The sequence below is a fragment of the Scylla paramamosain genome, chromosome 42 (genome assembly GCF_035594125.1).
Source record: "Scylla paramamosain isolate STU-SP2022 chromosome 42, ASM3559412v1, whole genome shotgun sequence".
NCBI classification, from domain to species: Eukaryota; Metazoa; Arthropoda; class Malacostraca; order Decapoda; family Portunidae; genus Scylla; species Scylla paramamosain.
Genome location: NC_087192.1, coordinates 1,261,398 through 1,287,034, shown reverse-complemented (window position 1 = coordinate 1,287,034; position 25,637 = coordinate 1,261,398). Strand labels below are relative to the sequence as shown.

Sequence of the window (25,637 nt, the reverse complement as noted above, 5' to 3'; positions counted from 1 at the left end):
AGTAGATGCCAGATGATTTTTTTTTTTTTCTCTCTCTCTCTTTCATTTTCTATTTCTTTCCTTTTCCTTTCTGTGTAAATAATGATGGTGAATAATTAGCGTTTTTGCTCGTTAACGGTGTTCATATAAAAAAAAAAAATGCATAAAGCCTATTCTTATTAGTCTGTCATCTGATTCAAGGCATGTTTGCAAGTGAAAAATGGATAAATGAATAACTAACTAATTTAACGTAGTTGATTGTATAAAATTGTATAGCTCTCTCTATTACCAGTATTTTAATGTAGCCATGTAGTGTTTGCTTTCGTTAATCATGCATTTTTTTTTATCTTGGTATTTCATTTGTTATTATAGATTCTCTCTCTCTCTCTCTCTCTCTCTCTCTCTCTCTCTCTCTCTCCTCGTATCCGTATTGAGTATTCACCTGTGCCGGATATCTAATTAGTAGCTGCAGGTAAGGCAAGGTCCGGCCCAGGCGAGGTGAGGCGAAAGGAACGACGGCGAGAGGAGCTGGCAAAAAATAGATAGATATATGTGGAAAAAAAAAAAATCGATAATGTTTTCTTCGTATTGTAGTAGCCAGACAGTGCGTCCATTGTTGTTGTTGTTATTATTATTATTTTTATTATTATTATTATTATCATTATTATTATTGTTGTTGTTGTTGTTGTTGCTGTTGTTGTTGTTGTTGTTGTTGTTATTGTTGTTGTTGTTGTTGTTGTTGTTGTTCTCTTCAGTAGTAGTAGTAGTAGTAGTAGTAGTAGTAGTAGTAGTAAAAGAAGAATCTATTCAACACAACTAAACTCAAAATAGTAATAATCCATGTATTATTATCAGTTATTAGTTTCCATAGTTCTGCTTTTAGATCCTAGCAAATTAAATGAGAGAGAGAGAGAGAGAGAGAGAGAGAGAGAGAGAGAGAGAGAGAGAGAGAGAGAGAGAGAGAGAGATGCGTGGATTCATCATTCAACATATAACTTTACGAATCGTCAACCTCCTTGGCGGAAAAATAAATGAATAGTAAATAAAAAAATAAAAAAACACTATTAAGGAGACAAGTAAATTTAGAAATCATTAAGACTACAATTTCGTCTTATCTATTTATACCTTCCTCTCCGATTCCTCATTGCATTAGACTCACATCCACTCAAAAGCTCAGGTCAAAAGGTCAGACGAGTCACCAAACTGAGTCAAGCCGCGTCACATACTGTAACAAACATGTCTATTCTAATTCCTTACCACACTCTCAGCATGACCCGTCTCGATAAGGCCTTGAAAAAACACGTTAATTCATTGCCCAGACTGCGAACTTGAACACTGTTACATAAAATAGAAAAAAAAAAAGATGGATTAGATAAGGATTAAGTGTAGGTAGTAAAAATACAATGAGAAACAATAGTAGTAAGTGAAAAGTAATAAATGTCTTGCGCTCTTAAACACAATTTCTTCCATGCGTAAAAGAATAAATAACAAATAAGCATCATTTTTTTAAGGTTATATATCTAAGGGAAAGGTATCGGTCATAAAAAGCAATAAAAAACAATGTAAGCAAGCAATAAGTAACAATCGCAACAAGAAGAGCATGAACACAAGCAGGGATGAGGAAGTGCTGGTGTGCGATGCCTTTATTAACTATTAGGCTAGCCGTATTAAGTTGTTGCCACAGAGATGTAGGCGAGGAGGAGGAGGAAAAGTAATGCTAGTATTCATTTACCTTTGTTTTCGTTTATCTTTTGAATTTCAAGTATTGTCAGTAGGTGAGGAGGAGGAGCAGAGGATAAAGCACAAGAAAAAGATGTGAAAGGAAGGAAGAGAGGAACTACAGGAGGAAAAGGAGAAAGATTAAAAAAAAATAAATAAACAGAGGAAGGAGAGGATATGCTGAGCCTAGTTGATTACAGCTTCAGAAACTTCTTGTATGCAGCTGAGAGAGAGAGAGAGAGAGAGAGAGAGAGAGAGAGAGAGAGAGAGAGAGAGAGAGAGAGAGAGAGAGAGAGAGAGAGAGAGACGTGGGGAAAAGGGAAGAAAAAAAGAGAAAGAAAAAAAATTGAAAGCCATAAACACATGTAAAATAAAGATATGACAAAGGGGGAGGGGAAGAAGAGAGAGAGAGAGAGAGAGAGAGAGAGAGAGAGAGAGAGAGAGACCACCACCACCCCCACAGTTTTGTCACTTGCTCTCGTTTATATTCATAGAGGCACCAAATATAATCACCAGTGGGTTCCCAGACAATGGCCGTGATCACCCCGCCAAATATTCCATTACAGCCGCGCCGTCATAAGCTAGCACAAAATAACATACTCTAGCCTAGCTGCCGCCGCCGCCCCGCAATTACATCAATATCATTAGCCCTTATTGAGTGTGTGTTGGTGAGGGTAATTAACTGTAATTTGCCCGTACGTACGTGTCATTTTTTTTTTTTTTTTTTTTTTTTGGAAGCTGGGGTTGACTAATAAATGGTGCGTGGTTTATTTGGGTACTGTAATACGTATTGATCCGGTTTGCAAGGTATGTTTAGTAAGGACAAGGAAATGTTAAATAAATAGATGGATAGATCAATTAATTAACATATATGTAAATAAATAATCAAATAAATAAAAATAGATAGAGATAAAACTAATTATGCACAAAAAAGGTTAAAACAGTTTGACATGGATAGATATACAGATAAACAGACAGATAAAAATTTGTTTACCCATTAACAAAATAATATAAAAATGCAATTAGTAATCTTGCAGTCCATCATACTTACCAGTATTCGTAATATCTAAATTATTCATCACTCATTTTAGTTGCCCTTGATCTATGAATTTTACCTATCTATGAATTAATTATCCTTCGTTGACCATCAGTGACTTGTACCATAAATAAAGTTATATTAAGGTGGTGATGGTGGTGGTACTTAAATTTATATTGTTTCGTACGAGGCGGTAATTAACCACTTAAAAGGATCAGTGGCATCTACTCACGGAGGTAGACTTGTAACTACCTTCATCTGTGCCTCTATTTATTTTATCTATTGTTTATCTTAGTCCTTTACATGTGATTATGCCAAGAGCCGTAAAATACGATTAAACGTCATTAATAATCTCTCTCTCTCTCTCTCTCTCTCTCTCTCTCTCTCTCTCTCTCTCTCTCTCTCTCTCTCTCTCTCTCTCTCCTGTATATTAATTGCTTGTGTTAAGAGCCTATATGGATGCTTTAATCATTTATTTATTCATTAATTACAAGTTCATTATTAGTATTACGTACTTATAAAGAAGCATAACATTTTTCAGTATAATGACAGCATTTTTTTTTTTTTTTCTGAAGACTACTTATAAATGGAAACAAGGTCAGCAGCCAGGCAATAACCAGATCCCAAGGTAAAATAAAGCACTGAATCTTGGCACCATGATAATACGAACTAAAGAGTACAGCAACATAAGGCATGTAAGGTTACTATAATGCCGAGACAAGTTTGTACTCCTTGTTGCTTGAGGTTCACTAACTGTCTATTCACTGGCAGGCTCCTGCACGTCTGGTAATAAGACTTTCCTGGATGTAGAATGTTTAATATAAAATTCAGAGATGGATGCCTACCATAAATCACCACAAGCGGTCATCCCACACCACTGCCACACCACCCACACCAAACACTTCAACACCAGTGCCTGACACACACACACACACACACACACACCTCCAATATATTTGTATAAGTACTTACAACTAAATATGTCGCGCACTTCACTCACTGGACTCATAGAGCTGCTAGCTGCTTCCCTTTTCTATCTGGGTTATCTGGCACTAGATATGTACCCATAATTGTGTGTGTATGTATGTATGTATGTATGTATGTATGTATGTGTATATATATATATATATATATATATATATATATATATATATATATATATATATATATATATATATATATATATATATATATATATATATATATATTAGTAGTTGGGTGCAACAAGGGGCCAAGTGCCAAAAGTAAAGAAACGACTAAACTGCACTGAAAGGTAAGCACACTGAGTGCGTCGGTTGTTCACCATCGCTTTACTTTACCTGTTTATTGTGTCCTACACAGAGTATATGCAATTGTGACTTATATTTCGTTATAGACATTTTCTTGGTTTTTATGTGATATACTTCTGATTTCACTATGTTGAATAATTAAAGTTATAAAATGAGGAATAATACAGTTAAGAAACATTTTCAGATTTTGAAACTTTCACAAGGCCCAGTGAATCTCTGAAAAAAAAAAAAAAAAATCTATTGACATGCAGCATCTTTTAATTCCTTTAGAACAGACTCAGACTCCTAAGTATAACACTCCATGACAATAATTTTAGTGCTTCCTGCCAGCCCAGTTGCGTCTCGTGTATATATATATATATATATATATATATATATATATATATATATATATATATATATATATATATATATATATATATATATATATATATATATATATATATATATATATATATATATATATATTTTTTATATCGTTATTGCTGGTATTGTAATTTTGGATTTATCGATTTACTGGTCATCAGTTATCAGGCGATAAATTTATCACCAGTTATTGATTATTGGTTATTGCTGATATGGTTATTGTTATCGATTTATCAGTTTTCATGACAGATTTTTTCATTATCGCATCCAGCTATGTATATTACACACACACACACAATGTGTTGTCTCCTTGTCCATATAAGGAAGCTTAATTCTCTTTTACAGAGTAGTTTGGACAAATAGTTGATCATAAAATATATATATATCAATGTACCTAGTAACAAAATGATCAAGAGATATAACAAGATGAACAGCTTCTACAGATTATCAAAGTGTGCATAGTAATACATTATGCTAAGTGTGAAAATCTTGAGAGTGGGACAGGGGACTGGAAGGGAAGTGGCTTGACCCTCAGTCACAACATGCAAGAAGGCCTGTGTAGTCAGACATAACATTACAGCCATGTTTCAGATGTGGTAATAACTATCAATACACTGGGCAGGCATCCCCATTACAGAGGAGGTAGCAGTGACAAGATATTATATCCTGCCTCAAAGTAGGATTACAAATACAGAGGAAGGGGTCCCAGGTCCCCTCACTCCATATGGTAAAATCAGTTATAAAAATAAATGCTTGGAAAAACAAAGGCATCATTCACACACACACACACACACACACGTCACACCTTAGTGGAGGCAGCCACTCTGGGACTGTCATCACAGGCTGTGAGGGAATATTGCAACACACTGAATCAGGGTATTGTTAGATGGCTTACATGGGTAGAACAAGCTCTGAAAACTATGTAGTAAATTTCAACATTATAAAATCTTCAAAAAAGTTGTCATTTGTACACAATGTCATAACAACTTCTACATGAAGAAATGCATAAATGTGCGAGTATTGCTATTAACTATCCTCCATCATACAGCCGTGCAGTCACTGACACTCATTCAGCACTCCCACAGAAGTAGACTGTCTTGCAATGAGGTGTGTAAGATCTGGAGAATTGCCCCAGGACATGATGTCACTTCAACTACTCTCACCCAGTCTGGAAACCTTCACCTGATACAGGCTCAGTCTGGTGCCTCCAAATCCTACAAAGATTACATTAAATAAGAGGTATTTTACTATAGATGCAAATGAGTTATGTCATGTGATAGTCTTCGTGGGATTCTTCCTTTCTGCACTTCACTTTTAGACTTACGGATGTCAACCACCCACTGTCCTGTCCCCACATTGCACTCACCAAGCTGCTGTTTCCTGCCTGAAGCTTTACCCTTGGCAGCACTCCAGCACCAGCCAGCTGGGAATGTATCAATGAATGGCAAAGAGACAACCAGATGTTGATCATTGTGGCAACACTTTAGTCCATGGTGAGGTTGAATCAACAGCTCAGGAGGCACCACAGCTTGCCCTTCACACACACACACACACACACACACACACACACACACACACACACACACACACACACACACACACACACACACACACACACACACACACACACAACAGCATCCACTCCTCATACTTAACTTGTACCAGTTGATCACATTAAAATCAGCATTGAGAGCATTTCAGCATGAAAGAGATATATACACGTGTAAGCAAACTGTTCGTGAGTGAGCTTCCTCTGCATGACTCACTTGCCCTTCACAAAGCTTCCAGCAAAGGCTGGTGGTCAATGTTACTTACTATGCACCACCACGGTCACCCTTGACATCCCTGCCGCTGACAAGGCAGCACCATGCACCACCACACCCGGACTAGAGGATTAAAGCAGACAAAAGTAGCACACTGCACCACAGCAGTGGACGGCACCTTGCACCCAGGCGTCATGGCGGTGGTGGCCTGTGTATTGCTGGCCTGCTGCTCATGGCTACCGGATCATGCCTGCACTTGCTTGTAATATTTTCAATAGTGACACTGGCCCTCCATTCTTGAATATTTACAGCCTTCATATCAAACCTTCTGAACACTGAGGGGTGAGAATCACAAGATATGCAATAACATATTAAGTTATCGTGGGGATTACTACTAAAATGTAGTAATTCCCACGCTTTTAATACTATGGCAGGTCTTTCCACTTCTACATCTACCACTTGGTCCACTAGCCAGCATCCAAGTCACCCAGCACACAGGACACCACCAGGCCCTGACACACCACACACACATCACCAACAGCCACACACCACCGAACCTTGTGTCCTCACAAAATGCTCCACACACCCAGAGCAATATTGGCAAAGAGCAGCATGCTCCCAACCATTGTCAGGACTGCATGGACAATCTTCCTGGTGATGTGGTCACAGCGAGGCGCCAGGAAGAAGTCAATGATGGCACCAAAGATCCAGTAGCCATCCAGGTACAGCACAGGCACCATGTTAAGCACAGCCAGGGCCCCAGAGAACTTCACCATGTAGTCACAGTAGATCTCCAGGCTGCTGGGCCAGGCCGGGGACAGGTAGGGATACTTGGTCACGTAGCTGGTGAGGGTGACGGTGTGGTAGAGGTAGGCTGGTGGCCCCAGGTACAACACGTCCTCCTGCTCCGCTGCCAGCCCACCGCCCCTCATCCCCCGGCTGATCTGCACCAGTCGTGTGATGTTCTTGAGGGAAGGTGCCAGGCAGTGGGTGTCTGGGGGGCAGGTGGTGGAGGTGACACACACCTTGTCACTGCAATGAGAACACACCAGCTGCAGTCCAGCACATCCTACCACAGTTTGCTTGGTTCAACAAATAAATATATATTGATGCTCTGTCTTGTTGTGGTCATAATATCATAATACACACAAAGCTGCTCAAGTTACCCAATTTGTGGCTACATGGTGTTCTGGAAATAGACAGCCTACCAAACAGTCATCACATGTAAACAATTCACTCCTAACTGCATCCATCATTCGCTATTCTTATTTTGAATGGTAGTTTCTAAATTTACACTGGCTTGTCTTTGTCATGTGATCACAATTCACCAAGATACAGAAGCATACAGTCTAATTCCCTGCTTTCTATGTCCTACCTCATGCTCTTGTCCCATGTCTTATTCAGTCAATATTATGAGTATTATCCCTTGCATGAGTTAATGAACCACTATATGACTGCAATGCCACACATGACAACCACCCTTCTATTCTCACAGTTTATGTGTGTGTGTGTGTGTGTGTGTGTGTGTGTGTGTGTGTGTGTGTGTGTGTGTGTGTGTGTGTGTGTGTGTGTGTGTGTGTGTGTGTGTGTGTGTGTGTGTGTGCACCAGACACCAGCATAACACCCATGACATCATCACAAAGCAAGCCATGACAAAGAAGATGAGCAGGAAGCACACCCATAACATTACATTAGTCTCAAAACAAACAGAAAAATAAGTAAGGGATCATGGAGGGTCTGCATCACAACCCCCCCCCTAGCCTCCCCTCGCTTCCTGCACAATGGGTAGAGTGTGGTGATCCTGGTTGTCCTGTGCAAGTCTCCTCCCATCTCACCTCCTGGCGATGGCGATGCGGGCAGGGAGGCAGGAGAATGGGTGCATGGCGGCCACACCTACATCTGCCTCTCGGTCCTCCAGCAGCTCGAAGCAGAAGTGGGCATCACTGTCGCCCTCACAGCACTGCACAGACCCATCCACACCCTCATACGCTGAGTGGAGAGTACAAGAACACTCATACAGGCATTGTAAGGAATAGATGCAATGGTTATATCAGCAACTTTGAAACTCCCTGCCTGCTTCTATATTTCTTCCTTCCTATGACTTAAACTATTTCAAGAGGGAGGTTTCAAGACACTTATTCTCCAATTCTGGATGATCCTTTTGACCCGAGTCGGCCTTTTATTAATTTTCTTTGTTGCCTTTGGCCAGTGCCCCTCTTACAGAAAAGAAAAAAAGTGCAGTGACAGAATACAAAGGGGCTCAAAAATTATAACGAGGCCTGATGATCATAATGGTCCTGACACCCTTTGATCTGGCTAGGGATTCAATTCCCAGCCACTGTCCCTCATGGCTCAAGATTCATCCCACTCTCAGATCAGTTTCCCAGTGTTTCCATGGAGTGTCCAAGGAGACTTTACATGGGTGCTCAGAGTCTGGCTGGGATGAGACCCTTCAGCAGCACAGTTTACAGGACCAGGTATGGAGATGCAATACAAATAGATACTGCTTAAATATCCATGAAAAGACTCAGATTCAAAGAGGTATGTGAAATACATATACAATAGACACGACAATGAACACTTTGGTCCAGTAAGTCTACAGTTATCAGTTGCACAAAAAAAGATGACACACACACATAGATCCTGTCAGCCTCTTGTTCCATGTTGTGTGGGGAGCCCTGAGGTGCATCATGGCTGCTGGCATCACACATCATACTAACTAAAACCTGTCTGAAGTACTGCATGTCTTTTTCCCCATGAAGAAGTGCACTAGACTTTACTACAAAAACCAAACACATCAAACAAATCTCCCATGCAGTTAGTCCTAAAATATTCTTTACTGAACAAATTACAAAGTCTTCCTCTTCACTGTTGCCTTAATTCATGACTTGTGGGATATTTGGTAAAGTGTCAGCCTCACATATTCATCTTGGGTGCCCTACCTGCCTACCTACCCACCAATGGTGTTATACATCTTTTCTTTATTCCTTTCACTACTGGCTTTTTTTATTTAAACTTTATCAACTCTCAACCATACAAAAATTAATAGATGAATCAACCGAAAAAATAATGATAATGACAATAATAAACAAAAATACAGTAAGTAGAAATAACTATTTATTTTCCTGCATACATGCAACAGCCTCACAACCCACACAACCTGACACTAGATGAAGTGGTGACGGTGGCAAGAAGCGCACATCAAAGACTGGAATGCCAACACAGAGAAAGGACCAGGTGGAGTGTTGCTCAAAATCTCCACAGGCAAATCTTGATTTATTAATATTTTATTTATGAATTTTCAATGTCTGGAATGAGATATTTTTGTCCTTTATTACAGAATTCACATTTATGAGCAAGACTTGTGATATTTGCTAAAAAATATTGATGTACATATTAAATAGGGAAAAAATCTCTTAATTCTGTTGTTGTTCCCATTTACGTTTGACTTTAATCGTAAATGGTTTTGAATCCTTGACTGCTATGGGTTCTCTTCAAGACTGACAGAACAGTGTGGCATAAGGTTTGAGTATATGTACATCATTCTGAAATCCCCCACTGCCAGCAAGAGGAGTGATCAAGCAGCTCAGGCCTTTGGTGCCTATGGTGTTACTTCCCCTTAGTAAAATAGTCTGGAGTTACTCAAACACAATATACTGTTACCAAGCAACCAAAGAGTTAAGCAAGTTCACTCACTCACACATCAAGCTTCACCTGCAAAACACACCCCGGCATACACAACTACCGAGTTAAGACACAACAGAAACACAGGCACTAACTCTCACCATGCTGCACTGTCTCGTCATGGTTGTGCACCACGGCCTCGGGCACACAGAAGCCCGTCTGGTCCTTCGTGGTGCTGGCGACGAGGGCCTGCCGCCACTCCGCCACGCTAACCACTGGCTGCTTGTTGACAGATGTGATGACATCCCCCACCTCCAGACCTGTCATGCCACGTGCAGGAGAGTCCTGGAGAAAGTCAAATACAGTAATAGCCATAACAATCTGGAGCGGATCCTTGAGAGCTATGATAGAGTTCCATTCCTACATCACTGAAACTGGTTTTCAGTGTAGGTCAGAACACCAGTCTAAGTAATCACCTACAGTCTGTCACCCATCTGTGCTAATGCTAGAGTACTGTACAGTTATAATCTAGAACATAAAAACAACTACTGTACCTGTAAAAACCCTTGTGGGGACATACAGTAAATAAAAATAATCAAATAAATTAGTAACAAAAAATAAATAAAAATGGCAAAGAGGAATGTACAGGGACAAGCACTGCCAGCATTGTAATCACAAAACAATAGAAGTGTCTTCCAGGACCAAATATGACATGGGGGGAAAAGTTCACATAACAGCAGTACTGTGCTACAATTGTAGTGTCATTTGTGGCCACAAACAGTGAACTAATTACACAGCCACAGTGTGTTGAAAAGATAGTGGATGTAGCTTGCTGAAAATATGCTGGATTAAATTACATTCCAGATTAAATTATGTCAGATGGTCAATCTATACAATAAAAATAAGCACCCCCCTCCCCCCCCAACACACACACACACACACATCGCGTAGTTTAGTGGTTAGCACGCTCGGTTCACAACCAAGAAGGTCTGGATTCGAATCCTTGGCACGGCAAGGTAAATGGGCAAGCCTCTTAATGTGTAGCCCCTGTTCACCTAGCAGCAAGTAGGTACGGGCTGTAAACCAAGGGGTTGTGACCTCGCTGTCCCAGTGTGTGGTGTTTAAGTGGTCTCAGTCCTACCCAAAGACTGGTCACTATGAGCTCTGAGCTCTTTCTGTAAGGGAATGGCTGGCTGGGTGACCAGCAGATGACCGTAGGTGAATCACACACACACACACACACACACACACACACACACACACACGCACGCACGCACGCACGCACGCACGCATGCACACACACACACACACACACACACACACACACACACACACACACACACACCTTGGTTATGGCAATGACGCTGAGGCCCCTCCCACTGTCGTACAGTGGGTACATCAGGTAGGGTGTGGAGAGGCCCAGGCCCAGCGCCAGCATCACCAGCACAATGTTGTGCCACACACCGGCACACAGGATCTGGCCAAGGAGAGGAGGAGTCAGTGAACACTCAAGTTGGCTGACAGAAGCATGATTTTGGCTGGTGGCACTACATTTTGACTGCTTGTGGAATGCAAAGAGCTGTCATGTCCCTGTGCAAGCTGCAGAAATGACACTACCTAAATCACAATTACAACTGACACCAGTACTTCCCGGATATCACAGAGCATGCTTGGAACACCTCAGCATCCTATGCAGCTCATCTTCTCAATCCAAGTTATACTTTTTCTAGGTGCTTCTTGCCTTCAACAGTGCAGATCTGGAACTCCCTTGAGATCAAGGTCTTTGAGCACACTGAATCAGCTGTACTTTTAGGTCATGTTCCAACACATTTCTGAAAGTGGGTTCTCCCTGTCTTTTTATGTTCTTTTCTTCATGTGCCTTGCTTTTCCTTTCTTTTGTTTTTCATAAATGTGTTGTGGAGCATGAGAGGTTGCTTCAGTAACCTGTCTGCTCTTCCTCTTGTTCTGCAGTGCATATCATGCAATAAAAAAAAGATAATAACAATAACAATAACAATAAAAATAATAATAATAACAACAACATTAAGAGAAATGTTCAATTTCTTTAATATGACACATTTTACAGTTATTTTTATTCTTATTTATTATTATTTCTTTTTATCATTATGGAAGATGTCTTCACCCATATAGTGATTGCTTCTGTTTTTCTCACATAGAGACCTCAGCTTTCTTCTTTTCTGGTAGTTATGTATTCATCAACGTCTGTCTTGCACGTTTTTCTGTTTACTTTCTGTCAGCAAGGAATGATAAGAGCAAAGGAAAACGAGGGAAGCTGCAGGAAGCCGTCAGGCACATGTACACGTGGCAGTCCCTGTGTAGGGAGTGAATTTTGAGGCAGAAGCTGATATGTATGCAGATCCAGGTTTATGTATTTCAGTTTTATTTATTCGCTTTGTTTATTTTATTTATTTATATTTTTTTCAAACTTCCCTATATTTCCCTGCAACTCTTTGGAGAATGATTATCACATTTCATATAACAGCCTTGACAGAGATATGTACTCTCAGTGTCATCTAGTTCCCATGGAAAAGGTGATGAATTATCTTCTATTCTAAATGGGGAGTGATTCCATTATAATTTTTTTTCCAATATAGGAGTTTCAAAAGTTCTGTTATTTCTTCTTTTTTTTTCCCCCAGTACAAAAGTTGTTCAGTAATGCCTCTTTTTCTGTCTGATGAGAGTTCAATTTCACTTTTGTAAATGCAGAGGAGAGATGCCAAGCAATGCACAGTTCCAGGAGGTGGATATGTTCCTTTACGGGATGCCCTTATGGGGATAATTTCTTTTCTACAGAAGACCTGGTGTATGATGTCCATGCTCTACTACAGCAGTGGCACAGGAATGTTATAATACCTACTGCTTGCAACTCTGTCTTGCACTCTGTGTTGCCACTACCCTCAGTGGCAAGGCTTACAGTACAGTTTAATAAGCAAAAGTAATATCTATGTTGCTATATTATCTGTGGATCATCAAAGACAACTATAAGGAATGAGGAAGGAAGGCTGAAAATTTCTAATCTGGGAACATCTATATTTCCTTTAACTAGTCTGTCTGAAAGTTAAGGAATGTATATGAATATAAAAGAAATATGAAAAGATATGATCAGTAATGTGAATGTTATGAGTCTCTTGAGATCAAACAAAGAAGCACAGAGAAAGAAGAAAGAAATGCTTAGTGTCCCACCTTGAGTTGCCTGAATGGTGTCAGTGCCCGGATCTCCTCGGTGGGCACGTCCACGTAGGCGCCCGGCAGGATGAACATCAAGAGGAACCCAAACCCGTTGACATGGACGTCTTCCCTGGGGAATATTGTGCATCCTTCAGTGTGTGTGTGTGTGTGTGTGTGTGTGTGTGTGTGTGTGTGTGTGTGTGTGTGTGTGTGTGTGTGTGTGTGTGTGTGTGTGTGTGTGTGTGTGTGTATTTATCTAGTTGTATTTACCTACTTGTGGTTTACAGGAGGGGAGTAATCTCATAGTATCCTGTCTCTATATTTATCCAGTTTGGTCTTAAATTGTGTGGACGGGGAGAAGTGTTTGGCCAGGGTGGGAGAGAAGACCTGGAGTGGAGTCTTCTGTGGATTGGGAATGCAAGAACAGGAACATGTAAAGGGTGTTTAGGTAAAGGAGGGAAGGATGGAAAGGATATTTTCTTTTCTTTTATGAAGGAGGGGAACTGGCTAAGGGTAACAAGAAGTGCAAAAAATAATAAATACATAAATAAATAAAGGCCCAATGAGAGTGCCAGTCCCAAAAGAGAAGTAAAAAAACAATAGGATAAGTGTACTGAGTTTTGGAAGGAGTGGAAGAGATGTGCATAATGTTAAAGACACAGGAGGAGAACTGAAGTAGGTCAATGTGAGGTGAGGAGCAAGTCACTCACTGGACGGCAGCAAAGGCATGCCCGGCCTCATGGATGACAGAAGCCATCAGCAGTGTGACAAAGTAGTAAGGTAGCTCCTTCATGGGGATGTTGATGCCTGGGACCTGTGGAGGGAGAGAGGGAGGGAGGTGGTGAGGCTGGTGGTGACTGGGTGAGTAATGAGACAAAGGTGAAAACTGACTGATAAAAAAGTTGACACAGGGATAAATATTTATGACTGAGCCTGGGAGAGTCTGAAACTTTGAAAAGGAAAAAGAGAGAAAAGAAAAAAAACATACCAAGAGTTGCTGGTCTAAAACAAGGACATTTATTCATTTCATTATCAAGTGAATTATTTCCATCTGCTCCACCAGTCACCTGTAAACAAAACAACATGAATTCTGTGTAACACCTGTCATGTCTATTATTCACTGCCCGGCATATATACTTCTGCATACACTTAAAAAAACAAAAGCTAGTCAATCATCACTTTCATTTACTACCTGAGACAAGAAAAATATGAGCCTGGTTGTGAGTAAAATGTAAACTGTGGATCTCTCAACATCTCAAGAACATCCTGAGTGTTATCCTTATAGCCAGGGGCACCCACAGGACAAGACCCTCTCAGCTTACTTCTGATGGGTGTGGATGGTGGCAGTTTTGGTTTGAGGGATGTAAGATATACAGGTAGCTATAAGTGAGACAAATTAACTAACAGATAATGCTATGTTATTTTGCTTGACTGACCACTAATCAAGTTAATAAAAATTATTACAGGAAAACAACTCCAATTCTTGGGACATGTGAAGAAATGAAGATGCAGTTTGTGTCTTACAAAGAGAGAGAGAGAGAGAGAGAGAGAGAGAGAGAGAGAGAGAGAGAGAGAGAGAGAGAGAGAGAGAGAGAGAGAGAGAGAGAGAGAGAGAGAGAGAGAGAGAGAGAGAGAGAGAGAGAGAGAGAGAGAGAGAGAGAGAGAGAGAGAGAGAGAGAGAGAGAGAGAGAGAGAGAGAGAGAGAGGGGGGGGATAGACAGTAACAAAACCGACCTGCAAACAGACAAACAAAGAAACACACACACACACACACACACACACACACACACACACACACACACACACACACACACACACACAGAAAAGAACAAAGTCAGAAACAGTCAATGACAGAGACAAAGACACAAGGACAAACACACACACAATGACACAATCAAACAAGACAAACTGAGCAACAAACAAACTAACAGAGAGACAAACACAAACAAACACAGAAAAAGCAAGATAAAAGGAAGACACACAAGTACACCAGTCATCTCCCCACATCACCAAGCACTAGAGAGAGAGAAACACCAACATCAGGGTGAACACAGGCAGTGGATGAGGCCGGGGTAGGATGGAGGGTAATTACAGAGACAATTAAGAGACACCAACAAAAGAGACTGTGGATGAAATAGAGGAAGAACAGAAGATATTACAAAGGATATCTGACAAGCACTGAAGAGAGATACACCAACATCAAGGCAGAGTCAGTAGATGAGGTAGAGGAAGAACAGAGGGAGAACATAGGGAGGACAAAGGGCATTACACAGGCACCCAAGAGATACACCAACACAGAGTCAGTAGATGGGGAAGAGGGAGGAAAGAGGGCATTACAGAGGCAGCTAGACCTACCATGGGCTGCAGGGTGGCTACAGCCTGCTCCTGCACCGGCCTCAGGTGGTTGGCCAGCCCGGTGATGAGGAGGAACAGAGATGGCAGGAGGAGCAATGTGACGACAACAGCACCAACACTAGGGGCAGGAGCAATGTTTGTTAGGCACACAGACAGACATGTGGACAAGTGACATAATATGCTTTCCTTCACCTAACCACTAATACACCAAAAAAGGGGAAGATAATTAGTAATGTTTAACCCTTTCACTACAACATATAATTCAGGGCATTAAGAACAGTATATGAAGTTTTTCTAAGTATCTACATGAAAAAAGTTAAAGGGATCAGAAATAGAGTAAACAATTTTAAGCCCGTATAATGATTGTAGGTGGCTGGAGAACAAAAGGAAACATTAGTGAGTCAGGAACGATGCAGCAGATAGCAGTGAAGGGATTAAACAGATAAATAGATAGGTACATGAACAGGTGTTTCCTGTTGACATAATATTCCTAGACTGACCACCAATGAACTAACACTGGGAACAGAAGGAGCTGAGGCAAGGCAGAGGAAAGTAAGGAACATTTAAGAGAGTGCATGTCTCTAAGAACTATATAAAAAAACAAAACATGCAATACATTAATGAAAGAAATGACTCAAATACTATTAATCCGAGGTTACTCTTTATATAACAAGAAGTTTGTCCATATCTGTACAAATTTATTCACAATCAATATGCTGAACAAAACAATGTATTGAGAGAGAGAGAGAGAGAGAGAGAGAGAGAGAGAGAGAGAGAGAGAGAGAGAGAGAGAGAGAGAGAGAGAGAGAGAGAGAGAGAGAGAGAGAGAGAGAGAGAGAGAGAGAGAGAGAGAGAGAGAGAGAGAGAATTAAAAGGTAAGAAGAGAATGAATGAAAGAAACAATATACATCATCAAAACATATAAACTAACTAACAACGAGCAAATAAAAAATAAATATCCTTATGAACAAAAACAGAAAAATAAATAAACAAATAAATAAATGAATAAATAAACAAATAAACACACAAATAAATAAACAGTTATGCAATACACTCAAAATATACAGAAGACAAGTGATAAAGCCACATTCCTGACACTGTCCACCCCCACACAATCACACAAAGGGCCCAATCTGCAGTGTTCTGGGAAGGAGGAGAGAAAGGGTCTGATTTGGAGTATTCTGGGAAAGGATGACGAGTGGGAGAAAGTAGAGGATGCGGAGAAGGGAATGGAGCAGGAGGTGATAAGAGAAACAAAGGATAATAGGGAAAAGAAGAAGAAGAAGAAGAAGAAGAAGAAGAAGAAGAAGAAGAAGAAGAAGAAGAAGAAGAAGAAGAAGAAGAAGAAGAAGAAGAAGAAGAAGAAGAAGAAGAAGAAGAAGAAGAAGACGAAGACGAAGAAGAAGAAGAAGAAGAAGACGAAGATGATGAAGAAGAAGAAGAAGAAGAAGACGAAGATGAAGAAGAAGAAGAAGAAAAGATGATGATGATGATGATAAAGAGATAGAGAAAGCAGAAGTAAAAGACAAAGAAGAGGAGATAAAAGAAAAATAAGAAAATGAGAGAAGAAGGATGTGGAAAAATGAACAAAAGGAACAAAAAGAGGAGGAGGAGGATGATAAGGACAAGGAGAAGCAGCCAGCCAAGGTATATGATGTAATCGGAAGCAGAATACTCAAAGCTCAACAAATCAATCTTGGTTCAGCTGGTATGGAGTCACACATCCTGAGTGCCTCTTCAGAAGCTACACCCCAAGCCACTCCTCAGTTGCGTGTCTGTTGCATGCTTTTATTCCTCTAGTAAATGTAAATATGATTCATGCTGGAATTAGCTATTTGAGAAGTACCTGTGTGTGTGAAGGATGGATGATGAAAGTAAGTGTATAACAGATTTGACATGTCATGTAAAACACCACAGTTGATTCAAGACATGCAAGATCGAGACAAATGGAAGACTATGGTTGCCGATGTCCTGGAGGATGTGACACTGCAGGAAGGTAAGGTTAAGGTGAAGGAGTGATGTGTGGAGTGGTTGAAGGTTGAGCCATAAAAAGAGATAATTAAGAGAGTGTATATTAGTGTGGTACATGCAGTAGGTACAAGAAGACAATATACAGTGAAATGGGAAGACAGAGTATGTGAAAGAGATGAGAGGAAAATGAGAGGAATAAAGTATGCAAGTACATTATGCAAGACCCTGAATAAATGGAAAGACTTCTATGACAGAGTTCTAAGGAACAAGCATCAGATATAGACTGATAGAAAGATAGTTAAAAAGATTAATATTCAATAAATTATATATTAAATATTTCATAGACATAGTGAAACAGAATGCGTGTTGTCCAGTAAACTGTAGAGTATATATGGACTATTTTTTTTAACATCTGTATGATGAATTTTGTGACCTGAAATTTTTGGTCAATAAATCATCTATCTAAGAGTATATATACCTAGTTACTGCTCCTCATGGCTGGCTCCACAACAATTTCTCGTGTTAATAATTCCAGATATTACACTCGTCCCTGTACCTGAACCAGAGCCGGAAGAAGCGTGGTCTCCACAGCGCCCACTTGGTGACGGTGCGGTTGAAGGCCGTGGTGAACCAGTGAAGCTGCAGCGGCTTGATCCACAGACCCACATTCTCCAGGAAGTAGATGTAGGGCATGTTCATGCAGCTCTGTACAGCGAGACGAGAGTCATGTCATCTCACTGCAACTGTTCCTTTAGCAGATGTCTAATGCTTGAAAATGTTAATTTGGGATGTAAATATAAAGGAAAAGAAAGACTGAGCCTTAAGATAGGGCAAATATCAGACTCATTGGCTGTAATGACTCATCACCACTGGCTGACCTAACTGTGCTTTTTTTGCTTCACCTCCATATCCTGCAACTACTACCAACATTATCCATGCTATCAAATAGTCTCCTCCTTCCAGAAGTTACGAGCATTTCCAAATTATACAAATGGAACCTTCCTGTAGTGAGTTGCATGTACTCCTGTATCAGAGAGATGTGACTTACAGAAATACCTGATTTACTTACACTACATCATGCAACATCTGGCTTAATAACTTCACCAGCCAAGAGCAAATGACAATGGTAACACTCTCACAGGGATAACTTCACTCACTGACTGACTGAAGCATTGGCATTTTCTTTTCAGCAACCTTACTCTGTGTTGCAACAATGACCCTAATTATCTGCAAGACACTTGACTCTGTATATGCATAATCCATTATCTTGTAAGTAAAGTTTAGGAAAGAAAATAATCAGTTTGCTGCATGCATTAAAACAGACCAGAATGCAATGGCCAATCAGTGACTGGGAGCTCACCTAATGACAGCGTGGCCATGCCTGCCTGTCCTCCAGTGGTGATAAAACTATGACAGATTAGTCACAATGAACCTTAATAAATTCAATGAAGAGCTCAATAAACATCATACATCTCCCTCGCAATTCACCAGAAGGCACTGATACACAAAGCTCATCTTTACGGCCGTGGCCCCTCCCAACACGCTCCCCGCCTAGCCTCTGCCTGTCTGCCCACCTTGAGGAACTGGTCGGTGAAGTAGAGGGCCGCGTGGATAAGCCCCACCACGGCAAGGAAGGACAGTATCTCCATCTCGTCAGCAGTTAGAAGGACCACAGCAAGGGGAGAGAAGCTCGGCCCACATGAAGGAGGCGTGGGGCGTCTCCTAACAGCTTGAAATGTGCGAGTAGGGCTCCTGCCACCCTTTCAAAACGGCACAAATGCACCCAGCTGAGACCCACGTAGCTCACACATAAACATTGCCTCCGAATGCCCGTTTGTCCCTCCTGGCCCTGGCTTGGACCTAAAATTCTCTGTTTTCTTCATAAATATCTATCATTTCCCCACTGTATTCACGAAGATAAAGGGTATAGGAAGCTTTTTGGTTTTCTTTTCATATTATTGGTTTCTCGCTTATTGCAATGTGGTGCTTGTCTATAGTTTAACGTGTTCTGGGTGAAAACTTTGGAAGCTGCAGAGTTGACTGAACTTTAGGAAATGATCATGGGGGACGAGATATGAACTGTGAATCATGTATATTTTGTGCTAAAGAGCCAAGCATCTCACATAAACATTGCGTGCGAATGCCGGTTTATCTCCTCTGGCCTTGGCTTAGAGCTCAGCCTCTCTCTATTTTGCCCTATAAATCATTACTATTTCCACAGTATATTCACGATGACAAAGGACAGAAGAAGCTTTTTTATTTCCTTTTAAATAACACTGGCTTCCACTTATTCTAATGTGGTTCATGTGTTGTAGTAGTGTTCTAGGCGAGAACTTGGAGGCTGCAGAGTTGAATGAACTTCGTAAATTATCATACAGCCGAAATATATCTTGCGTTGAAAAAAAATGCAAAGGGAAATATGAAGATCCGCTGAACCGTTATTGAATGTGTGGGAAGACGTTTTCATTGTGTTGTGTAACTTGTGTTGCTTGGTGTGGTTACGTCACCCACGAGGCGAGGCGAGGCGAACGCGTCAGCGAGGCGAGGAGGGAATTATTTCACTTCTTGGGGTGCTGCAAATCCAAAAGAAAATTAAAGTCTTAACTTTCTACGCACATAAAAGCAACTAACAATTCATATCCTCGTGTAGAAATTTCTAAAATGTATCTAATTATAACGTTACATATTTGGGTGCCGTAAATACATAACAGAAAATTAAAATCAGATTTCTGTACACATAAAAGCAGCTGATCATTCATATCCTCTCGTAGATATTTCCATGGTGTATTTAGGTCTCTATTCATGTGTTATAACGAGTATTAAAGAGTATTTTATGGGTTTCAGCGGCACTGAGAAGTTAGTCATGTATAAATTTTCTTTCTTTTACATTATGAGCACAAAACAAAACCACTATCTTCAGTATCATCTATTCAAAGCCACTTGACGTCACTATTTTCCTCCTTTACAGTTGTTTTGGTCAGGCTGTGGGGACGCTGGCTTGTCACACCTCAGCGATGATACTCATTGTATTTTTTTTTTTTTTTATGTGAGGTACTGGCCACGGTAAAAAAAAAAAAAAAAAAAAAATATATATATATATATATATATATATATATATATATATATATATATATATATATATATATATATATATATATATATATATATATATATATATATATAATTAAAAAATATCATAACAGCCTTTTAGAAGATTGCCAGATGAATTGTTTAAAAACCGTTTAAAACTGGAAAATCTTAAATAAACAATAACCTCAAGCAGACTATGAAAACAGACTCAAGCAGACTATGAAAACAGACTCAAGCAGACTATGAAAACCGTTTAAATTCTGGAAAATCTTAAATAAACAATAACCTCAAGCAGACTATGAAACACTGTAAAACATTCCATAATATATTAGTAATCACCAATCAGACACAATGAAGGAGAGAAGAAAGAAAGGCTCTAGTTGAAGGGGTGAGGTTTTTAAGGATGTTTTTACGGTTCTAGTGACAGATTAGCAAGATTTAAGCACTTAAAAGGCTCTAGTTCCTCTGCCTCACTGCCTCCTCTGCTGCTGCCCTGTCCTTGAACTCCAGAAATATGTACCTGTAATTGTGCGGCAGGTGAGGGGTGGGGTGGTTACAGGGGGGGAAAGGGGGTAGAAGGGACGAGAAGGGGGAAAAGGAAGGGTTTTGAGTGTAGATTGTGTTAAGATTGGTTGTAGTAGTAGTAGTAGTAGTAGTAGTAGTAGTAGTAGTAGTAGTAGTAGTTAGACACACCAAAATACCTACAAAACTCTCGTCTTTTGAGTCCCTAGGAAGGACAGAGCGCAAAACTCACCCAATCACATCCAAAACACACTCAAAACATCCAAAGCACATTCAAAACACCAAAATACTCACAAAACTCACTCAAACACACTCAAAACAACCATAACCAACTCAACACACCAATATCTCCACAAAACTCACCCAAAAACACTCAAAACATACCCGAAACACACCCAAATACACACAAAACTCATCCAAACACACCCAAAACACACTTAAAACATCCAAAACACCCACATCACCACAGAATACACAACTAACACACCCAAACGCACCCAGAACACTCCAAACACACTCAAATACACCCAAAAGACGCCATACACACCCAACACTTACCCAAAACACTTAAAACACCCAAAATAAACTCAAGACACACTCACACTCACTCAATACACCCTCAAACACACCAAAACACTCCACTATACACTCAAAACACTCCACAACACTCAAAACACATAAAATACACCTAGAAATAACCTAAACCTCACTTAAACACCAAAAATTCACCCAAAACACACTGATAACAGCTAATATACACCCAAAACACTCCTAAACACACTTAACACACACTCAAAACACCCCACAACACTCCCAAATACACCTAAAACACACTTAAAGGACCCAAAACACACCAAATAATAGAGAATGGCAGCGCATCAAGGGAAACTAAGCTAAAGATTGTCTTCTTGCCATTTATGTGTTTTGTCTCCTCCTCCTCCTCCTCCATTTCTCCTTATTTCTTCCTCCTCCTCCTCCATTTCTCTTATTTTCCTCCTTCTACTACTACTATCTACGTACCTGAGTTTATAAACAGCTGGAAATACCTGGAAAACACTGGAAATTACGGTAAATATTGACCAAGAGACACTGGAGCCGGAGAAGTCCCAGTCTGTTGATGACGTCACAGGCGAGTGCCCCTGGCTTACGTACGTAACGTATTTCATTTTGAAATTGACCCCTACAAAAAATTAAGCTAGGCTGGAATGCATTCTATTTTATGATTTGATAATTACTTAAACTAATATTCACAGTATCAAAACATCTCCAGCCTGAGTAGTTGTAAAGAAATATCAACACAAATATGGAAAAAGTGTTGGAACTTTTGACACCATTAAAACCATTCATAAGTCCGCCCATTTCACTTTACACCACTAAAAAAATACTTTAAAAAATCGAAACTATTTTTTCAAGCAATGCAAAGTTAGTTACAAGCTGAAATAGAGAAATAAGGAATCTAAAAAATGACAAAATCGCCACTTTTAACGGAACTTAAAACCATTTCAAAATGCACATACTCAACTCAACAGGAATCCAAAACAATTTAAAAATCATAAACGATTTTTTAAAGCAATAAAAGTTTCACTACAGCCTCAAATAAAAAAGCCAAGAGCCGGGGTGGGTAAAAATAACCGTGAAAACGGCCCTATATTTACATAAAAAAAAATACACAAAATTCAGCCCAGTTACTTAACTGAAGCAACATAAACACTTCAACAGCAACAAAATATTTTTAGAAACCATAAAAACTTACTATAGAAGCCGAATAAAGTAATTAAGGAAAATATAAAAAAATATTGGAACCCACAGGCCGGAACATGTCCTCAGGGCCGACCTCAGTGGAGGAGCCGGCGGCCATGTTGCCTTATTTATTACTTCGTGACACTAAAACCAGGCCATGACGGATATATCTGACCAGCGGATATGAAAGCTAGACATGTGGCTGTATCTTTTGATATGTTAGGCTTACAATAAGTGAGAGACAAGGCAAATAATGGCTGAAAACACTGACGCCCGGCCTGTACCTCAGCTGACGGTTTGTTTACATATTGACGACTCTTCAATATTCGCCTAAATTTCCAACTGTTTCCATACTCAGATGTAAACAAAACCTAAAAATAAATGAATAACCCTAAAAAATACCTAAATAACGAAAAAAGCCTTAATAGACAGCTACAAGACACTACAGGGAGTAGGAGGGGGGAACCTGTGAAGGCAGTAAGGCTGAATGAGGGAAGGCTGGCACCGCTTGGCTCACCTTACGTACTCATGGCTCTCTGGTGCTGCGTGGCGGTGCTTGGTACAGGGAGAAGCTGCCGGGAATACGGAAACACTTATTACCAGAGTGTGTGGGGCAAGACTGACCGGGACCGACCAAAACACTCCAGCCAGCCGCTCTCCCTCCCAAGCGCCACCTGTGTCTGCTTCTCCATCCCCTCTCTCCTCCCCCCAAACACACACACAGAAAAGTTGACATATTATCAAGTAATAATTCAAATAATATAAATATCATCACTTCCTCATTGCCCTTTTCCCATTGAACACCCCCTTCGTGGTCATGAACGCAAATTTATCTCACAGCTGTACCGTGTCACCGCAGCAAACGCACGAACCAGCGCAGGAGAGGCTCAGCTAAAATGCTCCTCTCTCTCTCTCTCTCTCTCTCTCTCGGTGGAATTAAAAGCAGTAATAATCTTCATGTTTATTGTCACCCCTGGCATGAACAAGTAACAGAAAACAGGAATATAGATGAAATAAGTTTACATTATAAAAAAAAAAAAAAAGTATGGAAAATAAAAATTTCACTTAACTTAACCTAACCTAACCAAATTTCACTTAACTTAACTTAACCTAACCAAACCTAACCAAACTTAACCTATCCTAACCTAACCCAACCTAACCTAACTTAACCAAACCTAACCTAACTTAACCTAACCAAACTTAATCAAAACCTAACCTAACCAAACCTAACCAAACTTAACCTATCCTAACCTAACCCAACCTATCCTAACCTAACCTAACCCAACCTAACCCAACTTAACTAACCTAACTAAACCTAACCAAACTTAACCTGACTCAACCCACCTTGCCAGCATTGATGTTCTGTAGCTGGACCTTCTTTCCAGACTCCCTCTTGGTGTTCTGATCTGAAAATGGAGATTGGCTCGTAAAACACACGCACGAACGAAACTAACCTGCACAGCCAAAAAAATAAATAAATAAATAAATAAATAAATAAATAAATAAATAAAATAAACAATAATGAAAAAAACAGACATTACAATCACCAATACCTAAAACAAACCCTAAAATTCCATAAAAACTCCAAAAAACTCAAAAAAACGTATATTTAGCTAAAAAAAACTAAATTAATTAGCCTGCACACCCAAAAACAAACAAAAAACACACAAACTAATGAAAAAAACAGACATTACAATCACCAATACCTAAACCATCCCTAATATTCCCTAAAATATACCAAAAAAATCCAAAAAACGCATATTTAGCTAAAAAAAAAAACGAAATTAATTAGCCTGCACACCCACAAACAAACAAATAATACACAAAATAATGAAAAAAAAACACAACCACCAGTACCTAAAACAAACCCTAAAATTTCCTAAAAATATCCCTAAAAACCCCCAAAAAAAACATATTTACCTGAAAAACGAAATTAATTAGCCTGCACACCCACAGACAAACAAAAAACAAACAAACTAATGAAAAAAAAAAACATTACAATCACCAGTACCTAACCCAACCCTAATATTCCCTAAAAAAGAGAGAGAAGGGTAGAAACTGTAGGAGAGTAGTTTGTAAATCAAAGCTTTGTGCCAGACTCTATCAAAAGCTTTTGATATGTTCAAGGCAACAGCAAAAGTTTCACGAAAATCTCTAAAGGAGAATGACCAAGACTCAGTAAGGAAAGCCAGAAGATCACCAGTAGAGCGGCCTTGACGGAACCCATACTGGCGATCAGATAGAAGGTTGTGAAGTGATAGATGTTTAAGAATCTTTCTGTTGAGGATGGATGTAAAAAGTTTAGGTAGGCAGGAAATTAAAGCAATAGGACGGTAGTCTGAGGGATTAGAACGGTCACCCTTTTTAGGAACAGGCTGAATGTAGGCAAACTTCCAGCAAGAAGGAAAGGTAGATGTTGACAGACAGAGTTGAAAGAGTTTGACTAGGCAAGGTGCAAGCACGGAGGCACAGTTTCGGAGAACAATGGGAGGGACCCAATCAGGTCCATAAGCCTTCCGAGGGTTTAGGCCAGCGAGGGCATGGAAAACATCATTACGAAGAATTTTAATAGGTAGCATGAAACAGTCAGAGTTAAGGACTTGTTCATCAGGTTGGTCTATGAAAGACAATGATATCCGAACAGTGAAATTTCTTACGAGCAATGCAGAGGTTTCATTCAGCAAGGTGGGAGTCGGTGACAATGTGCTCCTCTTTGAAACGCAGACAAACAAGGAATTTTACGTAGTCGGAAGAGTTAGGGAAGAATACACAGCGCAGATGAAATTAGTGAGAGTGACAGTAAAATTCTAGCTGGTAGGTGGAAAATTTTGAAGCCTCAGAGCGCCGGCACGAGAATAAGTTAGCCTCGGCTCGCTACAACCTGAAGAAAAACATATTTATTGTTGGTGCTGCTGCATCTGCTGTTTGTTGTTGCTTTTTGTTGTTCTTGTTACTGCTGTCGCTGTTGTTGTTGTTGTTGTTGTCATTATTATT

At 39.9% G+C, this 25,637-nt stretch overlaps 1 protein-coding gene across 11 annotated transcripts; it reads right to left on the bottom strand.

Annotated features, from left to right (window-relative positions):
- Window positions 1-2,880: 2,880 nt before the first annotated feature.
- LOC135093339 (membrane-bound transcription factor site-2 protease-like) lies at window positions 2,881-23,329 on the bottom strand. 11 transcript variants are annotated; one of them, XR_010263311.1, is made up of 11 exons: window positions 23,161-23,323; window positions 18,866-19,864; window positions 17,848-17,996; window positions 15,321-15,438; window positions 13,676-13,779; window positions 12,981-13,095; window positions 11,122-11,253; window positions 9,932-10,121; window positions 7,988-8,141; window positions 5,962-7,184; window positions 2,881-5,923 (listed from the first exon to the last, which is right to left on the bottom strand). XR_010263311.1 is itself a non-coding variant. In XM_063992540.1 (11 exons), the coding sequence occupies exons 3-11, from the start codon at window positions 18,938-18,940 to the stop codon at window positions 6,719-6,721; spliced, it is 1,503 nt and encodes a 500-aa protein (XP_063848610.1). In that variant the 5' UTR covers window positions 18,941-19,864; window positions 21,924-22,083; window positions 23,161-23,323; the 3' UTR covers window positions 2,881-6,718. The 11 variants fall into 11 exon arrangements, 6 of the variants coding, with proteins under 6 accessions (XP_063848610.1, XP_063848612.1, XP_063848609.1 ...); XR_010263312.1 differs by having other exon boundaries at window positions 5,974-7,184; XR_010263313.1 differs by having other exon boundaries at window positions 5,980-7,184.
- Window positions 23,330-25,637: the final 2,308 nt, after the last annotated feature.